Source organism: Hyalella azteca, unplaced genomic scaffold (genome assembly GCF_000764305.2).
Source record: "Hyalella azteca isolate HAZT.00-mixed unplaced genomic scaffold, Hazt_2.0.2 contig7194, whole genome shotgun sequence".
In the NCBI taxonomy this organism is placed as follows: Eukaryota; Metazoa; Arthropoda; class Malacostraca; order Amphipoda; family Hyalellidae; genus Hyalella; species Hyalella azteca.
Window position 1 is genome coordinate 40,342 of NW_025937322.1, and position 11,527 is coordinate 51,868.

At 44.6% G+C, this 11,527-nt stretch overlaps 1 protein-coding gene across 1 annotated transcript; it reads right to left on the bottom strand.

The window, feature by feature from the left end:
• Positions 1-3,979: 3,979 nt before the first annotated feature.
• Positions 3,980-6,193, bottom strand: LOC125178108. The gene has a single exon (XM_047881151.1). It carries the CDS (start codon positions 5,909-5,911, stop codon positions 3,980-3,982), a length of 1,932 nt encoding a protein of 643 aa, XP_047737107.1. The 5' UTR covers positions 5,912-6,193.
• Positions 6,194-11,527: the final 5,334 nt, after the last annotated feature.

An 11,527-nucleotide genomic window follows, 5' to 3' on the forward strand; every position in this document is an offset into this window, starting at 1 on the left:
GACGAGAGGAGATAAAGAAAGGCAAAAGATGATTGTAGTTAGATGAAGACTAACGACTAAAGATAAGTGCAGATAAAGTAAGACAAAGAATAAGTCGTAGATGGCGGCCTAGACACTCACATGTTAGCAGCACCACAGACTGAGTCTCCTCGCTGCTCTCGTGTACCGTCCTCATGGTCGCCTACCACTCATACCCATCAACCACAATCACTCAGTGTAACTATCACTCATAGGCTGGTAGTTATAGTACAACATAATGTCAGTAGATGACTTCCCTACGGTTCACTTCCCGCCGCACGCATCACTGCACTGCCACACAAGTATAGCCTCAATTGTATTCATTATATAATATCTTTCATTTGATTTTTGCTTATTCAAGAATCACAGAGCAAGTTTAGTGCTAAATTTAATGTAATGACCTATAGTCCTGATGACAAAGTCCGAGCTACCTATAATTAACTATACATTATTCACAAATTAGACCAGAAAACTAATTCATATCAATCATCGCCATGTAAAAGCTACCATCATTTGTCGCACACAATAATGCACTTGCTCGGCCTACCATGGTGTGCTGTCGGGGTTCTTATTTGATCACAATTCCTAATGTCGATCCCGTGCAAATTGAATAAAATCAACTTACGACCCTCGACCAAATCACTCTAACTTCATCATAAACGCAAGCTCTCGTAACCACATCCTTCTGATATCTGTCATCTGTAAAATGAGAGGATAAATCATTTACGTAGTCTTTTTTTACGGGAATGCCGGTTTTCCTAAGTAAAATGGTGAACCAGTCACGAAACTTGATAGTTTTCAACTTTTCAACTTTGCCGATTACACAGTTCTAGTCCTGATTATCTCTAATGAATTGGCGGCTGGCTTGAGACGACAAGCGACTTGCCAGCAAGGGGTAGAGTGACTGGTGAGGAACAACAGACTTGATGGTGAGGAACGACTGGCATGACTTATGAGGTGACCGGCAGCTGAATGCCACAAGGCGACTATAATAGAGCGGTTAGCAACTTAGCAGGCGGTACCGCACGATTTGTAATCCACGCTACTGCATGGACGTGCAGGCTGTAGCTACTTCGGGCTGCAGGTCAAACATAATCATTGCGAGGAAATTTCAAAAGCTGTTCTCGCGGAGATGCAATTGTATGTATAAAATTACGCCATAACAAAATGACTCAAAAGTTGTCACTTGTTCAACTGCAACCAAGTGGCTTAGAAATACTGAAAACGACAGCAGTGGTAACGCTGATAAGCTGTACATTTTGTTTCGTATAAGCGAAATAACTACAAAATTATCGCTACGTTACTAGAAAGCTACTGCTCAGTTATGGAAAACGTGGTCTTCCTAGTGGTCGGTGGCGACTTGAATTGCAGTAGCGACTTGTGTCATTGACGCTAGGGAGACGAATGGATCGGACGTGAGAACCGCTATATGATCGTCATGATTTAGGCTAGATGCGTGTGTATATATTCGCAACTATTTGCTTTTATAATATACAACTATACCATATAGACTATGCAAGTTGAGAACATTGAACAACGTTCAGTCAATTCACATGAACACGGCACAGGATCGAGCCAAATTAACGTTACGCAGAGCAAGGGTTGAGGTCGTGACATTCGTTGCAGCATAGAGAACGACCAGTGTCACGGTAGCAGTGAGATTAATTCTTTTAATCTTTTTCCTGGAGTAAAATTCCATCTGGTCCTACAGGAATTGGGTTTTTAACTGATAAGCGCAAAATCTTCAAGGCACCCAATCATTCACGAAAGTCAATTTCAGGAATGTTGAAAGGCAAAATGTTTCCGGTAGTACGTATTCTTCTCTAACCCCCTACCCCTGGTACGGACTACGGAGGTTAGTTGGTGCATCCACCCGCGCATCACACTTGTGCCGGTGGTAAGCAACTGTGAGAAATGTCAAGTTGCTAACCATTTCACTAATGAACTGAAACGCCATTTCCTCTCACCAGTAATAGCGTTCACCAAAACAAGACTTCCTTTCACATTAATTGCCAGAACAACATCAGCAAAATTAGCACAGAATGAAAGCAATCGGCTAGTCACACACGAGGAGGCGGAGCAGCTCACGCACGTCCACACTCGTCCACCGCTGTCATGCTACTGTCTTGTCTGGCGTTTTGAAGACAAAGAAAGTTGGAGAGAGAAACCCGGAAGAAAAGCAAGAAAATAGAAAATAATTCACAATGAGAACAAAATTTGTAGCACACGGTGAAAATTTTGGAGAACACAATCTGGTACACGAAAGCGGGAGTTTACTGACAACAATGGTTAGAAAATTCGCTTCAACAAGAGAAATATCTGTTCATCGGAGCGTGACTTACGTTCCAGTGCCATTTGTTAGCTTTTTCAGAAACCATATATGTGAATATGATACGTGAACCTAAGCCCTAATTATATCAATTTTTGCAAAGGCATCAATTACCAGCATGATGATCCAGCATTGTCCACACACTATATTGATAACCTCTACGATTTGAAAATACCGCCATTTGAATATAATATAGAATAGGTACCAAATTAAAAATCCCATGTCAATTTCCCTATTCTCCCTCACAGCCTTCAAATGGCTGGAGCATGCATGAATTTTGATACTTTTGACTAGAATTTACACTTACCTCTGCAAAAATCATGTTTAAATTTTCTAATACATTTTCCCTTCACCTCACTTTCCATGCCTCGTGATTCGTACCAGTAGAAAGCATCTGTTTGCCACACCTTGTAATTTGGTACATTGTCCGGACTGATGATTGCTTGGAAACTTTAGATCTCGTTTGAGGTGAGCTCTATTGATAAATATGTAACTTTTGATACGTAATGAGTTAAGTGTGAATAATACAAGAATATGCATGAACAGAATCAAGTTAAAGTAGTTATTTGATAAGTAATGAGTTAAGTGTGAATAATACAGGAATATGCAGGAACAGAATTAAGTTAAAGTAATTACGTATTCGATACTTAATGGATTAAGTGAGGAAAATAAACGAATATTCGAACAGAATTAAAGTTAAAGTAATTTATTTGATAAGTAATGAGGTAAATGCGAATAATAAAAAAATATAGGAGGAGAATTGAGTTAACGTAATTATTTAACTATTGTTCATTACAGTTTTAAGATTTTGGGAACAAAATCTTCTGGTCCACAGATTATTCTCGTCATAACACCCTCAGGCGCTTATATGTTTACGGCGCCAGGAATTTGACAAACAAATAAACTTTGGATAATAAATAAAAGTGAGTGAAGGAAGGTAAGAAGCTCAATGCCGGTGTCGGGTTGTCGGGTTGTCGAATTTCTCTCATCATTGCAAAGTTAAGCGATACTTTACCTTTTCAAAATTAATGGTCAGTTCATTTAAATGAATTGCGCCGGATATTTTACGAACAAAATTAGGTCTCAAATTTCTATTAAAACAGTTCCATAATTTTCATGTGTTGATTGCACACAAGCAATCGTATTTTTGACCATGGGATGTTTTTTTACTAGCTCCTGACGCCTCATGCGGCGCTACAAGCATAAGAGTTACTCCTTAGTCGAAGAAAACTGTCGCAGTGAAAGCTTAAAAGTTTTCTTCCCTTGAATATTAGGGGTAACTATTCTAGAAATCTGCGGAATGATTACCCTTTTTGCGCCAAACAGGAATGCCAGTAATTGACAAGGAAAGACATTGTCTGCACGCTAAAATAGGACGATTTTTTTTATTTCTGATGGTTGAATAACTGGTTAGTTTTATTTCGTGCTTTATTATTGAAGAACATTAGCGTCATCAACATACGCCGCTGTGTTACATCAGCCCAAATTGGTTAGAGCTGCTTTGAAATTTGCCAGGTATTTCAGCTTGTTCAAGTAAGCAAATCTTCTAACAAAGTAAAACACTAAGCACCAAAAAAATACTATATAGGATTTAATGCAGTACATGAATAGCGAAATATCATTATTATTGCACTAATTACCTTTCTTGATGTTGAAGAGGAACTTCCTGCCCTGTCCCTCGATCTTCTCCCTCACTCCGTCAAAGGTGTTCCTGATGCCCCGACCACTCGACCGCAGGTGTCCTCGGAGGTAGCCCTCCTTCTTTACACCCTCGCCCTTACAGCTCTCTATCTCTTTGAGTCCGTCCAAACTCTCAGTTTCGCTGATACATCCACTGATATCCGCACTCCACTTCCTACTGTCCGTGGCACCGATTCCACCATCACCGCCACTACCAGCACTCCACTTCCTTCTGTCCGTGGCACCGATTCCACCTTCAGTGCCACTGTCACCGCTTCCATTCTCCCTATCTTTGTCTCCGATTCTACCATCACCGCCACAGCCAACACTAAACTTGGTCCTTTTCGCATCACCAACACCACGAGCACTCCACTCCCTCTCTTCCACAGCACTGATATTGTCACCAGACTCCACGTTTTGTTCGGTAGAGCTTCCAGGTTCTAGTCTCTCGCCTTTTGAATCACTCCCCTCAACCCTCAAACCAATGGCAGGAGCTGGATTGTTTTTCTCAGTACCATCAATACGATCACCTCCATGATCTTTACTTGCAGATTTTTTACGAAAACTTTTCAACCCGGAACGGAGTCGAAAATTTACCAATCTAGATGGAAAATTATTAGATTCAAGAGTTTCGCATCGTTTGAGTTTGGGTATCGGTGGCTTTTCCTGGCTGTCAACGGACAATATGTTCGGGAAATGTGAAGCATTAAAGCCTGGATGAGAACCTCGCCGGATCATCGCGGTGGGAGGCCCCACGTCGTCGTAGATAGGGGGTTCCGTACCAGTCATGGATAAATTGAGTCCAGAATCAGGTGAAGCAGACGAGTCGAAGAAAGAGAAATCCAGAGTAACAATTGACCCCGATTTCTGTTTACTGACCAATCTCGTGTCTGGAGAAGAGTGAATCCGACGCGCTCTGACCCGTTCGTATTCATCGAATACCTCTTCGATCAAAGACCTCCTGTTGTTTGTTTTGAAAGCCTCCCACTCATCCGGAATCTCTTCGTAGATGTTCTCCGACGCGATAGATTCCATGTAGCTGTCGGAATCGAGAGGAGATCGAATTGCATCAGCAGGGGCGACGATGCCCTCCCCGGCATAGGAATAGGGGTTTTCAAGAGTTGTTTGGTCAAGTTTACAGTCATCACAGTTCATGGGCGGGCCAACAACGAAACATGACCCGGCATTTAAACTCTCATCGCTTTTCCCCCTCGGGTCGTGGGGACAAGTTAAACCAGGGGACTGTGGGCGCCAGAGACACGGGTCTTCATCCCATCGAAAACCATTGAAAGTATCGAGGATAAGCGACGTGAAGAGGCGACGCTTGACAACAGGTTGAGGAGCAGCAGGATAAGGTGGGTAAGTCATATTTGAACGTTTCCGCAGAGGAAGGATCTTTTTACTTTTTTGCGGAAGAAAATTGTTCGTTGTTACATTTATTTTCGTTGATGTCTGTCCAAAAATGTTACGGGTGCTGCCACATGTTTTGGATGGACGAGGGGTGAAGTCTATCTCGTGGTAGAAGTGGTCCTCGTTGTCGTAGGAGTTACTCCTCGAAGGCAATTTTGTCTTACGGGAAAAGTTTTTCCGGCAATTATGTAGCGAATTCGACCGTTTTGGCTTCAAGTACGGATTCAGATTCCTAAAAGGCTGCAGATCGACCGTAGGACCTGAAGTATTTGATAGAGCTTCTGCCATTACTTCTGTTCGTGGGTGAAGTATGGAGGGTGGACAGCAGATCGGTGTCGCGTTGACGTCCGGAGAAGAGGCTCGACGTTGTGACATGTCAAGGAGTTTTCGGTGCTGGAGCTGCAGGTCCAGAATGTGCTGTTGCTGGGGACTGTACTTGATATTTTTATCCTTGAAAACACTCCGAGTGTTCATCTTGATAAGTGGCAATAAATTTTCTTCTCAAAAATTTAGTGTAAGTTCAGTAACACTTTTCAATTTTGAGTCTACCAAAGAGGCAGCCCACGCTTTGAGGCAGGAATAGAAAGATTTTTAAATAAAGTTTAAAGTTAAAGTTAAAGTGCAATTAGGAACGACCACTAACTTCTAACCGTAAAAATTTCAAGCAATTTTTTTTATTTGCTTCCGTGCCATTGAATGCCAGTTGAATCATTGCTGAATTTTTGGTATATTATGAACTTATAAGCAGAGCAAAAATTTCACAATCCTTTCTAATGCACGAACCTGCAAAATATATGACTAAACATTAATTGTTTGCCCGCATCTTAAACTGGAAGCAAAATACACAAGTGCATTGAAGGCAAAATTGAGAACACAGAGTCAGTCAAAAGAAATCTCAATCCTATTAAAGATTGGAACAAAAATTAGATAAATATAATAAAATTGTTTCACAACATCCACTAATTCGTCCTACCGAAAATTTTTTCATGATCAATACACCGCATGAAGACAAATGGGCTTGCAAGAAGTAGGTGCATGCCAGATATGCCCCCCCCTTGTAATATGCACACGCCCAGCTCGTCATGATGTCACGCCTCGCTTTGGTCTGCGGTTGACACTCTAAACCCGACAAAAATGACACAATAAATCGCAGGTAGCAGAGAAAGTGACGTTAAAAATTCATTAAAAAATGAAGCGACGATATCCATATAAAATGTACGTAAAAGGATTTTTTTTATGTGCAGGCCATTGTGCCCCGTGAAGTTTCACAGATACGAGCATAGTTGTGGCGTGAGTGCGTCTGCACTGCGGTGCTGTAGGTATAAGAGCAATAGAAAGGTTCATTGTTGGGTGGCAGGGTTTAAAAGATAGGTTCAAGGGTTCGTCAAAGGTAGAGATGCCATTCGCAAGTGCACATGACATCAGGGAGGGTTAAAATGAGAAGTTCGGGGGATTTTCAGTGGGAGGGTTAAAATGTCGGTAGGTAAGAAACTGCCAAAACAAAAAAGAGCTTCAAGTTTTCGCCAAAGGGAAGTTTTATTGACTACAGGTTGAGGTCAGTGAGGAGGTACAAGGGTTCGTTGAAGGTAAGGATTCTATTTAAACGCGGAAAAAAAATTGTAAGGCTCATAAAGAACTTTTAGAGATTCAGAGATGCAGAGATTCTACAAATAAAGAAGCGTACGATTAATGAATGAAATATTCTTGAATTTATGACGAGTGTGTGCGTTACGGACACAAAATATGGGTCAGAGGCAGGAGGCTCACAGGGGGTTATTGGTTGACAATGACAATGAACCCCACTGGGGCTGAAACCCCCGCGGGGGGAAGGGCTACCATGAATATGATGATACAATAGGAACGACGTCACAATCCCCTATCACAGTACAGCATTTACCGACAGCGGAGCGCATGGGGATGTCGTTCAAGGCCGAGGATCCCTCACTCATGACTGAGTCAGTCGTGTTGGCAACACTGATTTGATGTCACACGGGCACCCGTGACTGTCTCAGTCGTGTTGGCAACACTGATATGATGCCACACGGGCACCCGTGATTGATTCAGTCGCGTTGGCAACACAAATATGATGCCACACTGACAGGCTATACTGATGTCAGTCAGGCTGCCATCCCGTTTGACATCATCCACCACTGACCGCGTGACTGGCATATCACAGAGCTGCTGTATCACGGATCACAGTAGTTGAGCAGACTCAGTTACATATATTGTTAACACTGATTTGATGTCACACGGGCACCCGTGACTGACTCAGTTACATATATTGTTAACACTGATTTGATGTCATACGGGCACCCGTGACTGACTCAGTCGCGTTGGCAACACTGACATGATGTCACACGGGCACCAGTGACAGACTCAGTCGTGTTGGCAACACTGATATGATGTCACACGGGCACCCGTGACTGACTCAATCGTGTTGGCAACACTGATATGATGACACTAGGGCACCCGTGACTGACACAGTCGCGTTGGCAACACTGATATGATGTCACACGGGCACACGTGACTGATGTCAATCAGGCTGCCATCCCGTTTGACATCATCCACCACTGACCGCGCGACTAGCAGATCACAGAGCTGCTGTATCACGGATCACAGTAGTTGAGCAGCGCCTGGCGATGAGCTTCGGCAATAATAAGTCTTGAGTAACTTGAATTATCAGTCAAGTGGCGAATAGAATGTTAATTAACACGTGGCAAGGAGCGGCATAGCAACAATGTGAGCGTAGCAGGGATGAGGGCAGGCGGCCTTGACCACCTGTTGGTATACAGGTGGTGTACTGCGTGTACAGGTGGTGTACTGCGTGTACAGGTGGTGTACTGTGTGTACAGGTGGTGTACTGCGTGTACAGGTGGTGTACTGCGTGTACAGGTGGTGTACTGCGTGTACAGATGGTGTACTGAGTGCTTGTGTCGATAGCATGTGTGGTGTAGAATGCAACCAAAAATATGTAATACAGGAAATGCCGATACATACGAGTATACAAGGAGGGACTCACGCAGTCCATAAGTTACACAGCACATGCGTGGCTGCGCACGATACACGCAGAGGCAAACGTGACCCTAGTAGGACAACACAGCGGTGTGTATACCACACATTCCTCGAAATGACCACACAGGCTTTGTAACGAACCAATAGTTCAAACACGAGCCTCAAACGACAAACAAACTCGAGCCGCCTTAACCCTCCAAACAAACAGGCACAAGCGGCAACAAATTTTTGACATATTTTCAGGCACACAAACCCTGAACAAACACAAACATAATTAGAAAAAGAGCCCAAACAATAATAGAAAGACGCAAATCATGCCGCCTTGTACAAATTTTTTTATTTTTGCTCAGAGAGCAAAGAAGTTCTCGTGTAGAAGTATTTAAACGAATCAATGGTCAATAGAATAAACTAACAAACTTTGCGAAAAAACATTCATCCGTCTCCAAGCATTAACACCATCCTCACGCACACACCTCCCAACATACACCCTTCATCCCCGTACACACGGTGCTGAGAATACACACACACTCCGCACACATGCACACAGCCTATCCCCACACACACATCATTCATAACTCATACCCACATACATACCTCGCCCCCTGCGAGGGGGCGAGGTGACAAACCCCATCCCCACGCATACTCTATTCCCATGTTTAAACCCCAATCCTCACACGCACATCCCACCCTCCCATGCACAGTGCACACACTTCACCCCCACGCGTAAACGTTCTGCTTTCTCCCCACGCGCTGAGGAGCGGAACGTTCTTCCTTCACTTTCTCTCTCTTCCTTTCGACTTTCTTTGCGATCATTAGCTTGTACTGTAACAAGTGCGTTACAGATTCGCTGTGTGCATGCATGTGATGTGTACTTGCTGTAGTCTTAGTTCGTCAAGCACATTACATCACTTTCTTCTTTTCCTTTTCGGTCTTCCAAATTAGGCCGTTTTTTCTTCGATTCTCCAATTCCATCTCATCTATACCTTTTTACACTGCGTCTACTTATCAAAAGTCAGTTTTTAGCTTTTCTTTCTATAGCTTCCATCTAATCGGTTTTTCTTCTCACGTTAATTGCGATTTCTCTCATCTCTACATACATGTTCATCTGTAAATTTATTTCAATTTTCGCTGTTAAGCCTGTGAGTTCAAACAACCACCAGGGGCTTATTTGATAACGTTGAGCCCTCACAATGATATTCCCACCAAATAACCATGCAAGCATAAGGTAGGAATGAAATGCTTAACCAATAATAATCGTACAAGCCATGGGTCTGTCACTGTCTCTTATACACATCTAGATGTGTATAAGAGACAGNGCAGCAGCAGCAGCAGCAGCAGCAGCAGCAGCAGCAGCAGCAGCAGCAGCAGCAGCAGCAGCAGCAGCAGCAGCAGCAGCAGCAGCAGCAGCAGCAGCAGCAGCAGCAGCAGCAGCAGCAGCAGCAGCAGCAGCAGCAGCAGCAGCAGCAGCAGCAGCAGCAGCAGCAGCAGCAGCAGCAGCAGCAGCAGCAGCAGCAGCAGCAGCAGCAGCAGCAGCAGCAGCAGCAGCAGCAGCAGCAGCAGCAGCAGCAGCAGCAGCAGCAGCAGCAGCAGCAGCAGCAGCAGCAGCAGCAGCAGCAGCAGCAGCAGCAGCAGCAGCAGCAGCAGCAGCAGCAGCAGCAGCAGCAGCAGCAGCAGCAGCAGCAGCAGCAGCAGCAGCAGCAGCAGCAGCAGCAGCAGCAGCAGCAGCAGCAGCAGCAGCAGCAGCAGCAGCAGCAGCAGCAGCAGCAGCAGCAGCAGCAGCAGCAGCAGCAGCAGCAGCAGCAGCAGCAGCAGCAGCAGCAGCAGCAGCAGCAGCAGCAGCAGCAGCAGCAGCAGCAGCAGCAGCAGCAGCAGCAGCAGCAGCAGCAGCAGCAGCAGCAGCAGCAGCAGCAGCAGCAGCAGCAGCAGCAGCAGCAGCAGCAGCAGCAGCAGCAGCAGCAGCAGCAGCAGCAGCAGCAGCAGCAGCAGCAGCAGCAGCAGCAGCAGCAGCAGCAGCAGCAGCAGCAGCAGCAGCAGCAGCAGCAGCAGCAGCAGCAGCAGCAGCAGCAGCAGCAGGCAGGGAGGAGCGACAGGCACGCACATGACTCACAGCCGTGGGTTGGAACCTGAGTGCTGAAGTTGAATGTAATGGGGCGGGGGTATAATGGCACGTGAATATAATGGGTTTACGTATTATGGGATATGAATATAATGGGTTTGAGTTAAATGGGGCTTGGATATTACGGATATGTAATAACGGTGTTGTGGCATTAAGGGGTATGTAGTAATCGGGTATGGGTATTGTGGGGTATGTAATAATGGGGTTAGGGTATTACGGGTATGTTGTAATGGGGTTAGGGTATTACGGGTATGTTGTAATGGGGTTAGGGTATTACAGGTATGTTGTAATGGGGTTAGGGTATTACGGGTATGTTGTAATGGGGTTTAGGTTTTCCTGAGCATGCAGTAATGATATTGTGGCATTATAGGGTATGTAATAATAGTGTTTGGGAATACAACTTGTTTGGCAATGCGCAATGGGCTGCAATATACATTAGGTGAATGTATCTATCAAATAACAGTTATTATTGAATCAGGAACAAACTACGTTAAAATAACAGGGCTCGTGTATGGTCGAGGCAAATAATCGCGCCTGTCGGGGTAGCGAAATCGCGTAATGTTAAAATTACTGAAGTATTAACGTCAAATGTTATCGTACAACGAAGCTGTAGTTTAATAATTAGTTCTAATAATTAACTGTATAGCTTGGTGCTGCAGTCGCTACTTGCAACGGCATGGAACTGCGTCAAGGTCACGGCGTGGTCAGCGTGACCTTGAAGTGTAGCAGTAACTGCACACATCCTGCACCCGTAATGCTGCAGTAACTGCACACACCCTGCACCCGTAATGCTGCAGTAACTGCACACACCCTGCACCCGTAATGCTATAGTAACTGTACACACCCTGCACCCGTAATGCTACAGTAACTGCACACACCCTGCACCCGTAATGCTGCAGTAACTGCACACACCCTGCACCCGTAATGCTGCAGTAACTGTACACCCTGCACCCGTAATGCTG